At 42.8% G+C, this 23041-nt stretch overlaps 1 protein-coding gene across 1 annotated transcript in view; it reads right to left on the bottom strand.

The window, feature by feature from the left end:
* cdk6 (cyclin dependent kinase 6) overlaps window positions 1-23041 on the bottom strand; it is a 36855-nt gene that overhangs the window by 10432 nt on the left and 3382 nt on the right. The window contains exons 3-5 of the mRNA XM_074686755.1: window positions 20493-20628; window positions 16047-16214; window positions 490-599 (exon numbers count right to left, since the gene is read on the bottom strand). Coding sequence (XP_074542856.1) covers window positions 490-599; window positions 16047-16214; window positions 20493-20628 — 414 coding nt within the window. The remainder of the gene's footprint in view (window positions 1-489; window positions 600-16046; window positions 16215-20492; window positions 20629-23041) is intronic.

Genomic DNA, 23041 nt, shown 5'->3' with positions numbered 1-23041 from the left:
TTTCATATGAGTCTTTCTGTATAAGTTGGGTTGGAAAAAAGTTGTGACGTCAGATCCCCTGAATAAATCCTAAAAACTGACTCACATGTGATGTGCATTTTGGGGGAAAATATGGCTCCTGATATCGTCTGTAGACATTATTATTCAACTTTTTCACATGGTCTGGTGGTAGAAAAGCAAACTAAAAATTTAGAAATTTGGAAGAATCATAATTTAAATCGAATCAGCACCCCAAAAATCATACAAAAATTATATCAGGGGAAAAGCATATCATTCAGCCTTACTGTCTATGTGAATGAGTTGGTGTAATCGTTGCCTCAACAACATTTCTTGTCATTCACAGACATTATTTTTTATCCGTCCGACACGGTACGTCTGAAACGCTCTGAAGTCAGAGGTCAGAGTTTTCAACTCAGAAAACCCAGACCCTCGAGTTGTTTGGAACGCAGCATAAGTCATCAGATAAGGTAAGGTCTTAGTAGCTCTCACCTTCTTCTGAACATCTCTGCAAAGATACAGCCGACGCTCCACAGATCCACTGGTGTAGCGTAACTGGACTGGAGCAGCACTTCAGGGGCTCTGTACCACAATGTCACCACCTACAACAAACAAAACAGAAGAAGTTAGTATTGTAAATGAGGAGGTGTACACAGGTGGAGTCATTTCTGGATGTCGCTGGATGTCACATGTATGTCATCAGATTATGTGTAGCCAATCATTGACTTCTATGCCCCTTACCCAGACTACATTTATCTTTAAAATACATTTCCCATCATGCATCAACAGCTTCCACCTGAAATATAAAAGCATTAGTCATGTTTTCTGTTTTCTCCCTCTGAACTCTATTGGGAGCTGTGAGCACATGCGTGTAGTCACAACCTGCAGGAAAGCAGTAGCATTGTTAGCGGCAACAGCTACAGTGGGGAAAGCCTCCAGACAAAACTCAGTGACCCTTAGTAAGAGAGTGGACTAGTTCCAGGTGCTTTCCTTAACTCCAGATTTTTCCAACAGCTTCTGGCAACAGTTCTTCTCCCAGGCACTGCAGAGTGCTTATCAGGGACTTAAGAGTCAGAGGCAAATGTTGTAAGCAAAAGGAGTGCGCTGTCACCCACACGTCTTTATTAAATGGATTGGACTTGTGTGGGAGTACTTGGAGGCGATACACTGAGCTTTTAGCTGTGTTCACGCGTCTGCTGGTGTGATATGAAAGCTCTGGTCTTCATGGGTGTAGACGGCTAATTCTGAGCCAAACAAATAGAATCAGGTCTTCTTTAAAGTGCTCAATATCCCCACAGAGAAGTTTGAGTCACTAAGTTGCGTAATGAAATGAGAAGCCATGTTTCTGCTTGTTGGATGGTTTCAGTTTTACGTGTTATTCTACATGGTCCATCACATTACTGTTATGAAGACAAACAACTAGACATGTTCACACCAATGGGTCATTTAGAATCATTATTAACCCTGAGGGCCATGCCTTTGGACAGTGGGAGGAAGCGGCGTACCCACAGGGGAGCCATGCACGCAGGAGAGAAGACGCTAACTTGACTCAGACAGGCCCAAGCAAAGGTCTGAACCAGGAATCTTCTTCCTGTGAAGCACAGCTGCACTCCTTGCAGCCTGATCTGCAGTGCAACAGCTAAATATCAGTTTGCAAACATGTGAATCATTGTATCGTGACTTGAACCACATTACTGGGTTAAAATTAGAATTTAGTTGAAATCACGGCAGCACTTTACCCTTTAACCTTAAACTTGAATTCTAAAACAAATCAGTCACCAGAGACTGTGGAGGAATGAAAAGTTCAGTCACATCTTCCCCTCGGAGCTGAATGACACTATTAATAGAGCTGGGGGCTGCTCTTTGCAGATGTGCTTACTTTCTCATCTCCTGCTTCCTGCTTAACTCAAAACATAAAGGAAGTTGAGGCTAGTTGGCTGAGATGTGTCAGCTGAGCAATGTGACCAGAAATGAGACATGCTCAGAGAATGAACAGACTGACTGTTTGGGTCATTGAAGATTTTTCAGAACAGAGAAACCTCAGAGAAAATCATGAATGGAAGTGGCACAGCTGCTGATACAGCCAGGCAACAAAATGTCAGTCTTTTTTTTTTTAAAGCAAGATAGAAAAGTTCAGGGCTGTTTTTTTCTGGTGACTCCATGGAGGAATTACTTCAAACTTTCCTCCTTCAAACCTTGTGACAAGTGTTGAGCCAACCTGCAGTCTAACACATCGTGTGTCAGACCGAGCAGTGATGCATTAGCGACAAATGGTCCGATAAACTTCTTTCCGCAGCTGCAGACTCGTGCACACCAAGTTTATAGCATAGTTGAGAGTGAGGGGCTTGTATGAACATGTGCACGCGCACACACACACATATGCAAGCAAGCACACTCACATACACGCACACTTAGCGCCTTCTAGGAAGAACCACAGACGTTGAGCTCAGAGTACATCCGCTTTAGTGCAATGAAGTTATTCGAAAACCTGCCCACAACTGCAGATTCAGATGTATCACTCACGCTGCACCTGCAGATGCATCGGAAGAGAGATGATTTAAGGTTGAGCACAAACTGAAACAAGTCCCTTTTGGTTACACCTACAGCTTACTTTAGTGTCTAATGAAAGGTGGTTTCTCAGTTACAGTTGTAAAGAAATACATTTCTTTATTTTTCTTATATGTTTTTTGTCAATGAATATCACAACAGAAGAAAACTCACATAAAATGAGTCTTCCTTTCAGAACTTTCTCACTTCCCCACTTGGCCTATAAACACACTACTCAAGGCTTGCCAAGCAGTTCATGCTCAGCACTTCTGACTCTGCAGTCCTCACTTCCATCCATCCATCCACCTTCTCTCCTGTAATCCCATGTTCCCTCTCTATAAAATGCATCCCCCCTCACACTCTGTTTCTTTAAGCCCCCTGAGTCTGTAAAACACACATCCACAGTGCAGTCAAGTCTACAGTTGCTTCGGTTGCTGAGTCTCACACACAGCTTCACACTCCAGAGGATACATAGATGTCTCTATCAAGTGAGTCTCAACTCTTATACCTATAAGTCTGCCATGCTACAAGTTGTGGTCTGAACACAAGTTACTAACAGTTTTCTCAGAGATGACTCTACAGACACATGAACTGCTGTAAAAAAACAAAAACATTCCCAGATTGCACTGTTGTTCTGTTTCCTCTTCTTCTGACCACGTTTGCATTCCTTCTTCCTTAGTCTCTCTTTCTCACCCTTCTCAATCTTTGTTCTGTTTCACATATCCCCTCATTACACACTCCTGCTCTGCCTCCTCTGAACAGGCTGAATGGAAACAGAGACACAGGCACAAGAAAAGTAAAACACCCCCTAAACTGTGCAACACACTGTTTTACCCCCAAGTCAGCTGCTTTGCATTTTCAGTCTGTGTCTGCCTATCTCACACCCTTCTTCTGCATGGTAACAGAAAAGCCAGAGGAGGTCAGATAAAGCAGAGGAGAAAAAAAAGTTGTGTGTGTGTGTGTGTGTGTGTGTGTGTGTGTGTGTGTGTGTGTGTGTGTGTGTGTGTGTGTGTGTGTGTGTGTGTGTGTGTGTGTGTGTGTGTGTGTGTGTGTGTGTGTGTGTGTGTGTGTGTGCATGAGGCTGACTCCAGATTAAAGGACAACATTCTGAGAATTCCTCTCTGCTGAGAGCATCCTCCCCCTCACCACCACTCTCCTCCTCCTCCTCCTCCTCCTCCTCCTCCTCCTCACTGCTGCTCTCTGCTCCCCGCTCCGCTTCAGGGAGGAAATGGCTTCCTCTGCCCCAGAGGACCTCCAGACCTCCTGTGCCGGACCTCCAAGACTGCCTGACTTGCAACATCCGGACCTGTGCCACCAGCTCAGTGCGTGTGCAGCCGAGAAGAATGGCAGGCGGGCGCATGCATGTGAGCGTGGGGGCGTTTGGTTTGTGTTATGTGTGAGTACTCGCACGTGACCCAGTGAGCACCTGCTTTTGCCTGGATTCACGTGCTCTATTTCCAAGTGCTTTTGAGTGAGTGTGTGTGTGTGTGTGTGTGTGTGTGTGTGTGTGTGTGTGTGTGTGTGTGTGTGTGTGTGTGTGTGTGTGTGTGTGTGTGCAAATGTATGCAAGATATCTGCAGCATGTGTTTCATGTTTGAAGGATAATTCCGGTTTATTCAAGCCTGGCTCTTATTTTCATATTGTGTTGGCTATCGTTCCTGTTGGTCATGAAAAAGTGTACTCTCTGGGTCAAAGGTAACTCGTGAGATGAACTGGCATATATCAGTAAAAATTATCTGACTGTTCAGAGTCAGATTTTGAATTTATTTTTCAGCATCTAAAGAGCATCTTTCTGGTAAATTCAAAAAAGTTTGCTGTGGTACTGTCAGTTTTGAAGACTGTTGAAGCAAAACCGTCAAACCTGGTGTACCTTGGCACTCACATTTCCTTTCACAATGCTAACAGGGACAGTCCTTGATAGCATGTCACCTCTAATGTCTAATTTCCTGTTTTTCTCAAGCTGTCCTACACAATCAAGATCAAGAGAAAAAAGGTCAATAGCAATAAAAAGGTATTTTTCAACAGTTCGTAAGAAATGGGGCAAGCCAAACCCACAACTGCTCTAAAGATCATGCTTTTAACTGCTCAGTCAAACTGGCAACCTTTACTTGCACAGTTAACCGTGGTGCTGGTATACAGGTTGGTTTAATTTTTCAGGGGACTTAAGCTAAGTAGATACTAGGTGCTCAGGCTAAAGGTGGGCACACACTACGGGATAATGGGGCTGATTTTCGTCCTGATCTCCTCCTTACGATCAAAGCCAGCAAAGACACGATTTTCTGATGTCTGCAAATTACACCATATGTGATTTTTCTGTGGTGTGGAGCATGTTCAGAGTGATTTCTTCTGGTTGGAACCGCTCTGAAGGCCTCCGATTGACAGATTGTAGTTATTGAACATGTTCAATATTTGGGACTTAAAATCTAATTCATACAGCTCATATCCCTGCCATCTCCACAACTTTCTCCATAATCATTTTTTTTTTCCCGAAACAACTATCATTGCTTTTTCCCGTCTGACCGTCATGTTTGTTTACACTGAAGTCACGACTGCGAGATTCTGCTGAAAAATCAGTTAGTGTGTGGTGTCCTCCGGAGTGCAGGCCATACTCTTTAAGATCAAAAAAAGAGAGAAATCTTGTGAGATCTGTCTTTTGTTACCATCAAGTGTGTGCTCTCTAAATGTGTGAAGGTTTAAAGAATCCTGTAATGTGTGCCAGCCTTAAGCTAACCAGTAACCCTCGTAACATGTTTATATAAGTAGCCAGACAAGATCTTCTTTACTACATGAAATGGCTTGGAAACACCATATCTTATCTTTTCAAACTCTTTTTCTGAACTGCTGCAGTTGAAGAACAAACATTAAACGACTCCTCTATATGTTGTTGTGTAAAACCACCGGAGGTCTTATCAAGCTAATGCAGCCTACCTCTGCCACCTTAACACAAGCACCTTCCTGTCACTCTACATGTGTGACCTGAAGCCATGAGGATGACTGAGGCAGGAGCTAAAAGCTGCACAGCCAGAGGCATCGGGGCTGATGGGACTTGGCTTGGGGCCTGTATTTACATTCTCCCTCTCTGAGGAAACCCAGGATGAAAGAGCAGCGCTGCACACACAGACACATACCTCCTGCACACACATGCACCCTCACAGATAAGTACTTTGGATGCACTAAAGACCAAATAACTGCTGTAATTGCATCAATGAAAGCATGATTGGAGGTTTTAACTTTCGGCAGTCACTGAATAAAGAGAAATAAGAGTGCAAGGCACTTAAGTCTCAGGTAAATGGCTTGCCTGTTTCATGCTTTAAGTCTTAGGCTAGAATTTGATTACATTCCTGAAAGCAATCCACCACAAATTAAAGCCTTCCTTTGTGAATCCAAGGAAGGAAAACAGATAAAGGCTGCAGAGTGTACATGCAGGCCACATATGGGAGAAGCAGAGCGGATGTTATAATAATAAAATGAACAAAACTATGCACTCTGAGAGTACAGTGGAGCTGGAGCTGTAATGTTGTGTCTCCAGAGAGGCCCCCTTTCGTAGCTCTAGCTCTAGCAGTCAGCCATGTTGTAAACACCATTATTTCACTCCTCCCTCACTTACACTCTTTCTTTCTCCTGTTCTACAAAAAGGACAATTTACAGTCCCGACAATGGAGCTTCACAAAGCCAAGAAAGGAAACAAGGACGGAGAGGCAGAAGAGATTCAAAAGAGAGATGACAGAGGGGGAGACAGAGCTTCAGGAGTGTGCAAGAAAAGTGCAAGAGCAGCACACAAACTGTATACAGTAAAACAGAAAAAACGGGCAGCACAACTGTTGCCAAAGTATGCACAGTGTACAGGAATGCAGCATGGGGCCCTCGGCGAGCGAAACAAAGACAGCACAGTCAGTGGCTCTCCCTCTCCAGTGCTACCACATCCGCACATCATTAGCTGGAAAATTCCTGATATATGCTGTAATTTTTTTTTCCTCTCTTTCCCCTCCTCTTCCTCCTGCCGTTGCTAGAACAGACAAGGCTTCAATATCCAGATGCCGGTGTGTGCACACATGCACCACACATAAACCAATCAGGAGCCCTTGTTTCTCTCCTTCCTTCCTTACCTTACAATTAAAACAGCTAGGTGCAGAGTGTGTGTGTGTGGTGTTGTTTGGGGTTGGAGTGGCAGACCCTTTAGAGGGGGCACATGCATGTGTCTATGCATGTGCAAACAATGGCAATATCTGTCTCAATATATATACGTACAGTTTATCCCTGTTCCTATTTCTGTGCATGTGTGTGTGTGTGTGTGTGAGGTGTGTTTAATTATGTCAGATTAAGGCCAGCCCCTTAGCTCCAGCCGGCTGCAGTCAAAGCACAGAGCATGACTTTTCCTTTTTTTCCCATGCAGAGCCGTTTGAGGAGATATCTAAACATTCCCAGAGTGCGCTGCACGTGCTCTCCTGCGTGCAGTGCAAGGGTTTTCCCCCACTCCCTCTTCCTGCTGCTGCTGCTGCTGCTGCTGCTCTCCTCTTATTCCATCTGTCTGTCCAGAGTGGAAACACACTGTCTGGGAAAGAAGAGCATCACGGACATGACCATACAACTCATCCTTGGTCACTGTTGGTGAGGAATGTCTGTTTCACTGGAGTCCTCTCTTGAGGTCTGCAGCAGATCCAGTGACAGAATGTGACTGATGCTGGCATGTCTGCTGAACTTTAATGACTGTGTGACTCTTGGGATGTACCAACATCAGCTGGGCATCAGTATTAGTCAATATTTGGACTGCATCGGATGCTTGGACTCAGCAACACTGATGGCAAACTCCTTGCACTCATGTTTTAGTCTCCTGCAAGGATTTTGTCGAGTACACATAAACTTTTGGATGTTAAACTTGAGAGTTGAATGCCTGTCATCATAATTCATTTGTGATTTGTTTTATTTTAACATTTTTTTCCAATGACGTCTGCATTTTATCTATTTTAAATTTCCTGTTGAGCAGATCGCTGCTGAGTTTCTAAGTGATCTTGAAAAAGTATCACTTCTGTATATATGCCTGAGCGTTATCTATTACTTAAAAGGAGATTATCAGTGCCAAAAAAGGGCAATTCTCTATGCCATTTCTCAGTATCTGTGGTCGGGTTGTCCAGGACTGGAAAAACTAACAATATACAGAAGTCCCTTTGATAACACCATGCCAGTAAGCAAAGCTTGGTAGTAAGAAGAGAGATCTGTGTTTTTCTCTGTTGAAAACGATTCCTTGAATTTATTTTGTGGTAAGAGTAGCATCAGAGTGAAAGAGAATAGGGACGCAATGATCCAACTTTTCTAGTTCCTATACTGATACCAGTGACAAGCGATAACCTGCATGCCATTCTGTGGGATAAAACTGGTAATGTTTTGGGTAAAAGGCAAAAAACAAGTCTATGGAATTACTGAAGCTTATAAAATATCTAAATGTTTAACAGCGATACAAAGTTTCAGAATGAACAGAAATTGCTATTCAATTGTCAACTTTTATACCCTGTAGACTGGTAATGCAGCAAAAAAATTAAGAAAGTGCATCAGAGGTAACATTTCAAATCAAGTAACAAAGAGTTCCAATAAAAAAAAGGCTTAGAGCACCCATACAGATCCAGCTTTGAGGGGCATATTTAGATACCGGATACCAGGATCTGTATTGGTGCATCCCGCATAGAGAACAGGCTCAAGACTAAAACACGGGTTAAACTGTTTCTGATAATGTTGATTCCAGCCCACAGTCAGCAGTTATTCTGCAGTGGTCTGTTCAAACTTGAGAGTCTATCAATAAAATGAAGAGTGAGGTTATGTTAGCTCTGCTTGGTGAGGGTGGAGTTGGTAGATGAGATGAGCACCGGTAGAACATAACCAGGAATCACTAACGTTACAGACACGTCTCACAGCACCGGGCTGTGAGTAACACTAAAGATAGCTGGTTGCTAAACTACAAACAAACTGAGTTTACAAAGTGTACTTGTTACCTTTCAAACAGTAGCTCTTAGCAGCAGCTATAAGCAGCTTTTCCCCAAAGTCTCAACCAGAAGGTTTGATCCTCCAGTCCACACTACCAAGTCTTCATGCAAGACACTGAACCCCAAAGTGCGTGTGATGGAGTAAAGCAGTGGATAAATGCATACAAATTGGATTAGTTAATACTCATTAGCACTTTAAAAGGCATCCTCTGCCATCAGTGTGAGAGTGTCACATGAACGGGTGAATGTGACAAGCAATGTGACAGTGGTCAGAAGAGGAGAAATGTGTTATAAGTGCTGTGCACTCAGTACTTAAGGCTTACCGTGGGCAAACAGCCAACATCAAAAAACATGTGGGTTGCCAGCTCTGAAACACTTTGTCTGCTTTGTCATCTCTGTAGCATAATGGTCAGTAATTGAGAACACACCAATCTAACACTTTCCCCTCACTTACACGCACATACTCTGGTTTATAGAAAAAAAACAAAAAACAAAATGAAAACACTACCATGACACAAAAATCCAGCCTCAAAGGAGTCTAACTGTTCTTGGGAGGTTTTTGTTGTAAAGGCCCATCATCAGTTTGAGTACAGGCAGGAAATCTGCTTTCAATTTTTTTGCTGTCGTCTGAGATATGTCCCTCTTATTCTGGTTATCATAGTGGGGAGGCTATGAGCAAGAAGCAAAGCAGGGGAATAACTGGGAGAAAACCTTTGATCAGGTAACAGCTCCCCTAATCTGCATGTCTCCACAACATTAAAATAAACAGTATGCTGCCTGCTTCACAGGATGTAAGAAGATGCTTGTTTTAGCCGATGACTACTCAGAACAGCAATGTGATGATAATTGATTCATCGGATCTTATAAAAAGAAATTCAGAGCATTTATTTACTGAGAAAAACTTGAAAGAGCCTATCTGAAAGACTTATAAAGTTCCCCTTGGCTGCGGTGTAACTCAATAACAGGCTCACTCAAGATAAGCTCAAAGAGAGGACACAAAAACATTTTCCCCACTAATAAGCTTATCTTGTCATCTTCCCTAAATCATGGCAGTGCCTCAGTTTATTTTGGGTTCGAGCAAGAAAAACAAGAGTTCAACAACAAGACATAACATAAAAGTCTGGTGGTATTCCCCTTAAGTTTTCTGAATCCAATTTGACAAGCAACGACATGCGCATGACACCCATAAGAGCCGACGCTAATGGGCTTCATGGGACCATCCTGCCAAACTGGAAAACAAAAATGGCTGCCAAGGTGTGGCGAGCATTGTTCCAGTATGGAGGCCATCCAAAGTTTTGTTGAACTGTTCTGTTACTTTGTTGAGTTGACTGACTGAAACTTATCTTGTGAAAGTTCATCACCGTCATAATATCCCAAACAAACAAGACAACCAGGCGCATCCCTAGAGGAGTTACACATCCTTTCACCAAGTCACTAATAGGGTTTGAAACTGATGTGTCATTGGAGCTATTTCTAACTTCTATGCTGAGTTTGTTATCACTTCAGCAAAAACAGAGTTGAAAGTTAGTGCTTTATACTTCAGGTCAGTTACTGATGAGGCTCAATTATTTTTATTCCTCAAACTCCTTCACTCGTATTTGCATTCAGTAGAGGTGTGAAAATAATATTGATACGGCACTATATTGTGATACTATAATCTGTCATAAAATATTGCTATTTCATCTTTTAATATCAATATTTTTCTTACATAAAAATTCACATTTAAGGCGAGTACAAAGTACAACACGTCTTCTGCACCTCCACTGCTGTAGATGGCACTGAAGAGCTACTCCACTGTACGTTGCCCATAAATTGTATGATAAATTTAATCTCAAAGTCTATTCAAAATATTTCACTCCTAAACTTGATGATGTGGGTTTTGATTCAGCAAACATCAATGTTTTCTCTCTGTTCTTGGGTCAGTTAGTTTAAATCATTTGAAGTTTATTTTTTTACTGTGTATAAGACTGATAAAATAATAATCAAAACCATGTTTTGTGCAATATTAGATTAACCAATAATTTCTGTGTAACATTAGTTTAATGTCACAGCAGTTTAAGTGAAAAACTTGATGCACTTAATATTTTTAAGTTTAGTATTTGTATGAAACACTGCATCTGACTTTCGTTATTTCAAACACAATGAAATAGAAAAGTTGTTTTCAATCAAATAGTTAAACAGCGTAGAATATCACAAAATATCACAAAACCGTGATATTATTGTATCGTGACCTAAGTATCGTGATGTGCATTGCATCGTGAGGTTCCTGCCAAAACTCACCCTAGCATTCGGTATATCATCTGTTGGATTTTCAATTCATAAAGTGTATCTAAGTGTTGACTAGTGACATTCATCATACAAAACGATTTCAGCATGTCTGCAGACTCCTGGGTTGCTTTCTGCTGCAGCATTCGTCTTAATTTCAAACATCAGAAGAAACAGTTTTTCCCTGAGGCACTTTGGCAGGAATGGGATCTAGATGAGATGGACCAAAAAAGCCCCTTTCCACTCTTTTCTGTTTTGTCAGATTAACCCATCTGCCTGTCACTCACGAGAGTACAATGAGCCCAGAGCCTGACTGGGGTCATTAAAAAACCATCAACAAAGCAATAGATCTCCAGGGACTGCCAGGGGCAGCCTAATCTGGACCCCAGTACCGACCCAATGGGTGGTCTCCCAACCTCCCCCTCTCTCAGAGGGTGAAATATGTGCAACATGGATGTTGGGTTGGCCGATGGGGGCCATCAGTCACATGCAGCCATGCGTATGCAAATGCAGTCAGACCTTGTTGCTTTTTTTTTTTTTTAAACACTCTCAAAGCACATTTTTTGTCAATGACATACGAACAGCTCTGCGTGTTGCTAGGTGAGAAAGCAAACTCATTTCAAAAAGAGAAGTCTGAGCAGTGCTGGTAAATCATCAGCAGAAAGTACAAGAGTGCTACTTTCTGTTAGTGACACTGGGAAGAAAAAGAGGAGCAAGGGGCTCTTTTTGGCTGCTTTATGCAAATGTTTCTGCGCTGGTCGTGTCATTTGAAAAGTGTTAAATGAATCACTTTGAAAGTGAGACAGAAGTGTCTCGTTTGCTTAAGCAACAGCAGTTCTCCAAAGCCCATCTGTCTGCCAGTAACAGTGGCATTAAGTGACTAAATAAGCAACTGCTGGCCTGTTGCTCGTCTGTTGGGCAAAGGGGAAGATCCTCTTAAACGCTCCGTGTTTGTGTGTATGTGTGCTGCAATCAGTGTAGATTATCTGCTTTTATTAGCAAGAGGAAACACTGAATGGATGAATGAACATGTGTGTGTGTGTGTGTGTGTGTGTGTGTGTGTGTGTGTGTGTGTGTGTGTGTGTGTGTGTGTGTGTGTGTGTGTGTGTGTGTGTGTGTGTGTGTGTGTGTGAAATGATAGGGGGATTCCAGAGAGAGGGGCATTAATGGAGCAGCAGAGATCCTGAGCTCACGTTGCTTCTTTGCACTTCAGTCCATGTAGGCGCAAACACACTCACTTAGCACATGCTTTCAATCTCATTTCTGAGCACCAGTACGTATAACCAAGGAAGGAAATGAGTCTGCGTGCATGTGCATGAGTAGTTTCGGGTGCTCTGGCACTCAACACTCAAGGTGAATTCCCTGATAATGATTGTAACCTCCACAAAAAAAAAGTGCTCAAATTGAGTCATAGTGAGGTACATCGTCGTCACATAAACTTAGAGTGAAAACACACACATGCACGCACTTACACACACACACACACACACAAACACACACACACACACACACACACACACACACACACACACACACACACACACACACACACCAAACACAGATTATTGTGTAATATTTCCTCAACCTTAACCTTTGGAGAGTTACCTCTTCCCCTCAGAGTTAGCCAAGTATTTTGATCAGTCAGAATGATACTTAACAGAAACAGGAAAAATACAGACTGCTTTATCTGATTGGTAGGAGCTCCCTGTATAAAAAGGCTGAAAATGACCACGGCTGACATATGCACAGAAAAAATCTGGACCATAGTTTTTAAAAGTGCAACGAAACCGACGAACAACTTAGCTTGTCCAGATGTGCGCTGGACTGTTATTTTTTCCACTGCGGTGTCTTCAAGAGCTTAAATTAACTTTGCTTTGAAGGAGTTGTCTACAGTATGATACAAATCCAGATAATACGACATTGACAGAATAAAAGTCAGCTCTGGTTTGCATAAAAGGGAGGAGCAAACGCTCTGTCCACTAGTCTGGATGCTCATCTCTGGTAGTGCAGTGTCAAAGGCTCAGATGCAGGAGTCAGTGTCTTTTTACTCTTCCATAACGGATGTGTCTTTTAATGGATGAGGAGATGCTGTATTAGTGGATAACTTCGACTTTAAGGTATGATGTGTTGAAATTAGATTATTTAGCGATATCTACAGGCCAGAGTCCAGATGGAAATGCTCACCCAGCTTGTTGGTAGAGTTGTGTGTGAAGTTTGAGAATGAGAAGCTTTTGGGATGCATGGTCAACACGATCCTCCATTCGTTCAGTATTTAACGCCAAAGACTCCAGTGGATACAAATTATTTGTGCAAAATAACTTCTCTCTTCATTCCCTAAGGTGGGTGTACACTACAGGATAATTGGGCTGATTTTTGCTCCCAATCCCCCTCTTACAATCAAAACCAGCAAAGGCCGATAATCGGATGTTTTCAAATGATATCATGTGTGATTTTCCTGTGGTGTGGGGTGTACTAAGAGTGATTTTGCCTGGTCGAAGCCGCTCGGAAGGCCTTCGATTGAGAGATAGTAGATAATGAACATGTTTAATATTTGAGACTCAAAATTTTGTAGTGTGGGGCGCTCTGAGAGGAGCCAAGCAGGCACAGCGTGTAATGTCGTGTGTCACAAAGTAAAGCCAATCAAGACATTAGCTGACTCAGCTGACTGGCCAAAGAGGAAGCAAAAAATCAAAAACTAAAGACGACTTTACTTACCAACAACTCGCATTGTTATTCATACAGCCCATATTCGAATCGTCTCCACAACTTTTTCCTTAATTGTTTTTTTGTGTGTGTTTTTCTTTTTTTTTTTCTTTAAGTTTTAGAGACACCCCCCCCCCCCCCCCCCCCCCCCCCAAAAAAAAAAAAAACCATCATTGTTTTTTCCGTTTGTCCATCATGTTTGTTTACACCAAAGTCACGTTTTGCTACCCAAGATTCGGAATATTGGTTGTAGAGAAGCGGATACTTTGCTGAAGAATCTGTTAGTGTATGGTTTGCTCCGGAGTGCAGACCACACACTATAAGATCAGAAGAGAGAAATCTTGTGCGATCTGTCTTTTGCGTGAAGGTTTCAAGAAGTTTTGGCCAACACCCCAAGTCTACGTACCTCTTCCTGACACAGAAGGCAACACAAGTAATCTGACGCGCACGTCCTCCAAACTGTAACTTTGCATCAAAACGATACAGACCATTAGCCCTTTGGATGGGGCCCTGAGCAGAATTGAGTTTCTTGTCTTTAAAACATTTTTGGAGCACATTAGCTGTGTTGTAAACAGCAGCATGTGTCAGATTCAATTTAACAAGGTGTGAAAAGTGAGCACAAAATGTGGTGGCTGGAAACAGGTGATTATACAGATCACAGTGCCCTCACGTGTTGTGGAGGAAAATTGCACATTCACGCAGAAGTATGCATCAGCTTTGACAACCTGGGGTTACTGCAGTATAAACCAGGTTTAACATGCCCAAACCGACCTGAGGCCTCAGGACCAATAAGGCTGATAAGCAACCTCTCGAGGCCATGGGTAGAAATATCTGTGAACATAAGGTTCAATGAAAGCTTCTTTTGGTAATCAAAGCTCATATCAAGGTAAAGAGCTACTGTTGCCTGCTTCCTTAATCTCTAAAGTCTCATCTCTTCCTATTTCAAAGTCCTCCAAAAACTCTTTTCAGTCTCTCTTTCTATTTTATCTGGTCATCAGAGCCCACAGCTCAACAGTCAGACATCAAAGTACCGACAGTGGAAAGGGAGGGGTGTCCGTCTCTTCTCATCTGTCCCATCCCTGTCTGCAGCGGCCACCGAGGGATTCTTGAGACAGACCGCAGGGGCCCTTGGCTCTCATTTTACACAGAGAAACCCTATCATTTGGCCCGGCTCTGTGGAGCTGCTCACTGATGCCCTGTAAGTGCCCGATACGTCACTTAAGACGCTTTTTATCTAACTCTCAGGAGATGGGAGTTCAAGGCAGTGTGCCGATGTGTACGTTGTTTATGGAGCCTTGATGAGACTGGCAGCTTGACATAACGAATGATTTCAGTTCACAGTTTTCATGACGTTTACTTCAATCGCTGTGTATGGAAAAAACAGTATTCTGATATCATTGATGAATCAACCTTGATTTTGATCATTTCTATTTCTGCTAAGAAACGAAAGTTGCGGCTGATTTGTGTTCATGTTGTTGGCTCACACCTCTACAGAAACCATTGAGATGGCTCACTTCTACTTTTAAAAAAAGGTAGTTTGAGTTTGAGTTTAAGATGAACTCCAACATGTATCCTTTTGGATAATTTATAGGGAAGGGCTAACCAGGTATCAGGTATCGGCTGAAGGCTGCCGATACCAGCAGCCGATACTCAAGGCAAAAAATTCTTACTTCAATTAAGTCCTCGGTGCGAGTAGTTGGCGCTACATTGTGGTCGTTTGACACCGCGGCACATCATTTGTTTCAGGTCCAGTTCAGAAGACATGAATGAACCAGAGGGAGATAACAGTTAAACTGTTTTATTTTAAATCGTGAACTCAGAGAGTTGTTTGTGTTTTAGATTGGATTTAGTAGCAGAGTGACTGTACTGTCTTTGTTCAAAATGGTCTGTAACTGTTAAATGAAATTTTCTGTATCAAAAGTAGCAGTGGTATTGGTACTTGGTATCAAGAAGAAGTGCTCATGCAGGTATTGCTCTGAAAAAAACTGGTATTGAACATTTCTGATAAATTAAATCTCTGGTTTGATTTCTTGGTTTTTAAAATCCAGAGTACTGATAACTGTAGAAGATTTGTATCCCTAAATTAGACCCCATGCTTCTATTTATTTATTTTTGGCAGATTTAATAATAAAATGTCTACAGTCTTTGTGTTTTTCTTGATTTTGCTGTTTGAATATTTCAGCTCCATCAGCCTTTGAAAAACAATGTAACCATAAATCTTCTGAAGTTAAGAATAAAACCGGAAAAGCACAAAATAGAGGGTAAAGGTTTAGTTTTCAGTATTAGTACAACACCAAGTTTTGTCACAGCTAGTGGAAAAGAGCGACTCTCTTGTTGCATCAGAGCCTGTGCACTTTATGACATCACACATTTATACTTAAGGTCATGCAGCATTCCTCTATCAGGTCTATTTCTGTCTGTGACCCAGTTTAAACATCCTGCAACCCACTTTGACTCTCCCTCCTCATCAGCTGGGCTCGCAGTGTTTGTTTTGAGTCACTCTGCCGAAACTTTGGGATGAGACTAACTGAGGTCAGAGGTAAGAGCGTCACAACTCACCACTGAGGTGAGCGCCATCTGGAAGCTGTAGATGCGGGCTAGACCAAAGTCAGCCAGTTTAATCTGTCCCGCGCTGGTCACCAGGATGTTTTGGGGCTTCAGGTCACGGTGAACCACGCGGTGTGAGTGCAGGAAGTCTAGCCCCTGGAGCAGCTGGTACATCATATCCTGTGAGCAGCAAAGAGGGGAAAAAGAGACAGGAGTGGCTTATTTTTGGCAAGACAAGCACAACAATTAAATGGCACAGGAGGAATGAAACTGATCATAGCACAACACAAAAACACAACATAGTATTCTTGTAAAACTTTGAAGGCAGATGGCTTCATGTCTGCACATTTCTATGTCAGAATACAAATTAATTCTTTCACTAAAGCAGGAAACAAAAGGCCTGAGTGACAGGAGCCTGCAGTGACGAGTGAAGCATCGAGGCAGAGACGCTGTGGAATGGGGGGAGTTAACTAGAGGAGGCCTGTGACTTTTCTTGTCGACTGTAGCAGATGTTTGATAACCGACACACTCTCACACACGCACACACACACTCTCTCTCACACACACACACAAAGAGAGGCCCTGCTCTGTAAAAGCATGGCTCTCTGTTTCTCAGCAGCTGTCCTGCTTCAGTTAATCAGCCCTGGTTGTCTTTTTTTATGCCTCAAATCTGACCTCAGAAACGGCCAAAGGCAGCGACTGCCCTGGTGTCACACAAGCTAAAGATTCTTCACTGGTGTGAACAGCAATGAACTATGTGGAAACCAGCTTAGACTTGTTCTTTTCAACTGAAATACTCTCAAACAGGTCCTGCACCTGTAAACAAATACAGTTCATTAACAAGGGATTGAGGTCAGGTGGTTTTGGCAGAGCTACGGGTTGGAGCTGTTGAGAAAAAAAATCATGTCTGGGGAGATCTCTTTCAGGTCAGGGCCCAATCACAGACAAAAATGAATGCATAAGAGGATAGTCAAGATAAAATGTAACTTGTGGGTAAGCTACGCAAGTTGAAAGTGACAACCTGGAGAGAACAGGTATTAGAGTATTTGTGAAATGTTACAAGCAATGCTGGTGGTGGTTTGTAGCAATCAGGGCTGTGCACCCCCCTCCAAAACACACACACTCCCTCCGCCAAGACCTCACAAGTGACATGGACCTGAGCCCGCAGTGCTATTCACTGGCCGACCAGCTGGTGAGTGAGTCAAAGGGGTCTGCACACTCAAGCAGAAAACATTAGCAAACGGCGCGGGGCTGGCTGCAGAGCTGGCCATAGAAGAAGGGACCGGGTGCCACACACACACACAATGCTGCTGAGATGGGGTGTGATATGTGTGTGTTGTCTGCGTGTTTGTATACACACAGTGTCCCCCTGGGTTGATGTGAATGTAGTATGTGTGTGTTTACTCTTGTGTTTGTTTGAATGTGCACTTTGGACTGTGTACGAGTGCATCCCAGTGTGTATGTGTGTGCAAGCATGCATGTGTGTGTGTCGGTGTGTGTGTGTGTGCCCTCTGACCAAGGGCAGGCAGGATGCATAAACAGACCTTCCTTTTTACATCTCCATCCAGCCATGACCCAGCGAGGAGGGCAGCAGACAGACAAGGCCATAGGAGTGAGGCAGGCAGTTGGTTATTCTGTGTGTGTGTGTGTGTGTGTACATGTGTGTGTGTGTTCTGGGGGGGGGCTGACACAATAGCAGCCCCCCTCCCACCAGTTCCTCTCTGCTTTAAATAGCCATTTCACCGTGCTTCCTTTCAGCAGCATTTCCTAGTAAACACTAATTATCTCAGAAGTGTGACTCTTGGACAAACACACAAACAATCTTGGCCCCCTTTGGCCCAAGTGTCATCACCTCTGCTGCATCAAATACTGTCACAAATAACTTCATCAACTGTAATCAGCACAAGAAGGCTGCATTTCCAACAGAAAACCCTACATTCAACATATCTGAAAGAGATAAATTATTATAAAAGGCCAAATTTAATACCACACATGCCCCCAAAAGGTGATTCCAGTGGCAATAATAAAACTTGACAAGTTGTTAGACAGAACAACCAATTTTAGTGTTAAAGTACAACATACAACTTGGCCAAGAGGAAACAAAATCAGAGAAAAAGGCATCAGATCTGACCTCAAGACAGCCAGGGGGACTTGGGGAAAAAGTAGTCAGCCCTCTGCAAGATGCAGTCAAAACATGGCTTTCTGAGCGAGCCTCCTTTTCTGATGCAAATGCACCAGAGGCAGCCATATTGTTTATTGTAGCCAGGCACAATATGGGACATCTGCCGGTTAGCGTTAGTGTAATTCCCTCCCCATGCTTCATTAACCTCCCCCTTTATGGGCCCAGAGAATAGAGCTGTGGAAGCTTGGAAAGTGGTGGTGGTGGAGGGTGGGTGAGACCCAAGCGCTGGCCCGGCGAAGGAGCGCCGAGGCCTGAGCAGGCCGGCCGCTTGATGTCCTTCCAGCTCATTTGATTCCTGGAGGAGGACCTCTTTCATCAATGACCATGTGGTGGGTCTTGAGTCTGAGTAAGGCAGAGTGGGTGGGTGGTGGAGGGAGGGTGGGGGGAGTATGGTTTTGAGGAAAAGTATGCCTGTCGTATTTGGTCCAGGGTCTTCGGTCGAGAATGGATGTGTTTTCTTAGTTCTGCCACTTTCTGAAGTCATGTGGTATAAATGAGTGTAAATCAAGCTGCTGGGGGCACAAAGCGGGGGGGTCACTGTGCCGTGGCCACTGTCCTAGAAACAACAGGGTATGGTGCCTGTGTCATCGCGTCTTGCCATCTTTGTTCTTTTGTCCCCTCAAGACTCTTAATGTATGGATGAGGGGAGAAAGCTGAAGGAGGAGGGGTCTATAGGGGTCACTATGCTTCTTAAACAATGCTTGTTTAATTGTTGAACAACTTCCTCTATAGTTTCCCCTAAACTGCACCAATGTCACAATTCAAGGGGGGAACCAGCGAGTTTTGTAACTTTCTGAAACACAAAATTTTGATGAACCAACCAGAGCTAAAGAGTGAGGTGAGACCTTTGAGGAGCAATAGACAAAAAAGCTATTTAATACTTTTTGGGCCTAGTCTTAATATGTCTCTCAGCTTCTTTTTCAAATTACTACTGAACTAAGCACTGCACCATGAAAGCCTCTAGAAAGGCGCTATAAAATGCAAGATGAGGGAATTAAGGCTCTCAAACTTGGGGATCAAGTCTTTGCAGTGGAGTTGATGTGGACATGGAACAAACTGATCAAACAATTTATAATGATAAAAAAATAAATCTGAAGATGCAAAAACAAGAGTTTATATTAATTATTAAAATGAAAACTGCAACTTGTTACTAAAACCCTCTCCTGATACTTGCCCGGTCTATCATTTATTGATCATGCTATCTTTCAAGCTTTAGACTGAGGAGCTCAAGGTTTACCATTTACATCCTGCAAACAAAAGCAAAGTCAACAAGAAATCTGATTTGTTGTTGAAGTTTTTAAAATTGAAAACCGTGTGTCTTACGTCTGTAAAACTGTGTCTTATTGTTGCAATCCAGTGTCAGTACTTGAGTTCAAGAGAAACACTTGGAGCACATCAACATATCTGCTTCAGTAAAAACCCTGAGAAAGCCTCAGGTGCGATCCACCTGACTCATCTACGTTTGCAAATCAACACAAAACTTGAGCACAGAAACCCAGCCCTGGGGTCAAGAAACAACTGTTACTGTAGTCTGTAAAACTTCTCTGTTTCAAACATGACACTCTAAACTGTGAGGCCCCTCTGTCCAAAAATAGAGATTTCCTTTTCCAATACAGGGCACGATACATTTACAGACCGTGGGGTGAAAGACGATAGAGAGATTTAGAAGAAAATGCATGTGGGAAAGATAGAAATAAAAAAGAGGAAAGGACTGGTGACACATCCATTTCCGACCTCCCGGCAAATTGGAAATTAACCCTCAGTTTATTTTACGAGTTGGAGAAGTTGGTATTGTGAAAGTTTTTTAAGTAGATGTTTAAGTCTGGTTCTTCTTTGCTGGGACACTTCTTTTTTTTCTCCATCTGTTAATGCAGAGTACACTTGAAGGGAGAGGGCAGAGTGAAAATAGAGAAGGCAGGGAGCCTCTAATTTGGAGCCCATCTGCCACATGTGCTGCCCTCCAGAGAGCTCTGATACCTCTGATGTTTGAGGGATCTTTACTCCGTCCTCTGTGTCTTCGGCCAAGAAGACTCACTCAGTACCATACAGACACAGCTGTGGTCATGCAATGTCCAACCACAGAGGATTAGCAAACAGCTTCCTTTAAATTTGAAATAGACACAGCAAGTAATTTACCACTTCATTTTTATGACATATTTGTCATGAAAAACTTTTCTAGATCAGATTCCTTTCAACAGTGATCATTAAAACCCTCAGTTTACATCATACACCATTCACCTCCCTCTGTGGTGCTCGATAGCAACTGCAATGGTTACCTTGATGGTCTCGGGTGGTACCCCAGGATCAGGGGCCTTCTCCAAGTAGGTGGTCAGGTCCTGGTCCACGTGCTCAAAGACCAGAGTGAGTTTGGTTTCCCGGTCAGTCCGAGACACTGTGCACACATCAAACAACCTGAAACAAGAGGAAGAGGAGGAAATCAATATTATTGATTCAATGTTGGTCCACTCTGCTGAGTCAGCTGCTACTAAGCCTCTGACTACAACCTGTGGGACTGAGCGCAGCACGTTGTTAGCATTAGCTCAGCCCTGTAATAATCATTGAGCCTTTGAATTTGGAGTTATGAGAGGTGTTTGATTATATGTATAAATGTAGTAATTAAAATGTGACCTTTAAACTCTAACATAATGGTTATGAGAAGATATATTGTCCTTGGAGGGTTATTAAAAACTCATGTTAAACGTTTTAGGTTAACAGTACAGAAAAAACATTAGATATTGTTGCATAAACATGTGTTGTTACAACTTGGAAAAGGAAAAAATGAAAGCACTAAATAATGGTACCTTACTCACAGAAACCTTTGAAAATTTCACCACAAGAGTTCAAGAGAACTGCTTTTCAGGTAATAAGCTAAGCACAGACCACTCCTAATCCTAAATCAAAGGTGTGACAGGACATCAAAATCCACTGTATGAGTAATTACAGAAACTTGCATGACACAATGAACATGCTTGTAGGCAAGAACATTGATAAGCTGAAAACAAACCCTAACAAAAGGCTCCCTTTTTGAAAAAACTTCTGAAGACTCTGGGGCATGAAGACCACCAAATACAGGCGCTTATGGCTGTGTTTCACTAGGCAACAAACTAAGGCCAAGAATCCAGATTATGTCAGCAGACCTGCCAAAGCAGGCTTTGGTGAAAAGCTGAAAAAAGCTTTCCAGAATGTCCTCTTCAAAGAGCTGGGGACCACAAGCAGCATTCCTCCAGCAGCACTATGACAACTCCTGATGCTCTCTGGGAAGTCGAGTGGACCCTGCGTGTAGCTGCTGGAGAGGCAGCATCTTTCTCACAACAGCAGAGGAGACAAGGAGCCATGAGGAGTCTCCATCAGATGAATGAGGATGAGACAAGAAAGTGGTGAATAGGGTTTACTGACTGATTTGAAACCTGAGAGTCAAAAATCTTAAAAAAAGGGAGGTTCTACATGACAAAGCACAGCCTATTTACATCTCTATCCATTTATTAAGTCAGCAGAAGTTGCTGTGTAAAAATCATATTCTGCTGTGCCTAAGCTTTATCTTTAAACCTAAAAACAGCTGATGGAGCAATTACTGACACTAAAAAGAGAATAGTTATGATCACTGCTGTACATGTTAATTGATAAGAATCCCATTTCATGTCTCGTCTAGACTGTAAATCTGCTTCCAACACATGTTCATCCATGACACAAACATGCTCATCTGCATAAGCCATTCAAAGTAGAAGCATGGATCAGAATAAAAACCAAGAAACTCCTTTATTCCACTCTGGTGTTGGACGTCTCTCCCAACAGCCTAGTAATCAGTTGACTTGGAAACACTGGAGAAGATGCAGTGAGTGAGAGGCCATTCATTCAAGGTATTAACACTGTGCATGATGTCACAGTGTAGACGGCGCCCTCCTCTCCAAGCGCTGGGGTTAAACGCCCCTCACAGCTCGATTGTCGGGCTACAATGGGGGCTCTCAGCAGACACTGAACATATGGAATGAATAATGGGCCTCATTACAAACATCCAGGGGTTGACTGGAGTCAAATAGAAGACCCACAATGCATTGCTCCTGATGGTGAGTTTCTAAGCTACGGAGATTAGCTTCAGTGGAGGAGAGCAGGTAAAGTACAACATAAAAAATGACTCACGAAAACCTTCCTGCCAGCTGACGTAAGTCTCCTCTAGTGAGGACAAACCCATTGTGAAACCAATAAGAGAAAACCATTATCCTCCATTATTCACAGATTCACTGGGGATGTATTGTCAGAGGCACATGGGCTCCAGACTGTGCGACTGAAACGTCCATTTAAAGCGTCCTCTACAGCCCTAGAACTCTCAGTATTCCACAATAAACCGCCACCAAGGTCAGACCTTGGCATGTGCCAAAAGTTTCTGAGTCATGACCTCTGAGTGAACAATTCATTTCAAAAGTGAAAGAAAATGGTCTCCACATGCACAGCAGAGGACAGATGCTCTGAAACTGGTATATATCTGACCGGAGTATTTTCAGTAAATCCAGTGGTGATGTTTTGTTTTGGGGAAATCCCAACAGTGCAGCTGAATATTGATGATAGAAACAGAGAAAAAAAACGGCATCAAATCTTTGCCAGACTTCTAACAACTTGTAACTGAAAAATTCCCAAATGAGGTTTAATCACATTGGTTATCTCAATTAGCCAAGCCACTCTAAATACTGACATTAATTACTGATCTCAGGAACTACTGGCACATCTTGAAACTAATTTCAGCTCTTGGATATGTTGATTGAAAGGACTACTGTTTCTTTTTGTGTATGTTTGATAGTTTGACCATTTTATAGGACACACTGTTTACGCT

This window comes from Halichoeres trimaculatus, unplaced genomic scaffold (assembly GCF_033239565.1).
Source record: "Halichoeres trimaculatus isolate MK-OKI-2021-1 unplaced genomic scaffold, fHalTri1.1 fHalTri1_scaffold_14, whole genome shotgun sequence".
Classification (NCBI taxonomy): domain Eukaryota; kingdom Metazoa; phylum Chordata; class Actinopteri; order Labriformes; family Labridae; genus Halichoeres; species Halichoeres trimaculatus.
The sequence above is the reverse complement of the archived record's forward strand: the minus strand, read 5'-3'. Positions and strand labels throughout refer to the sequence as shown.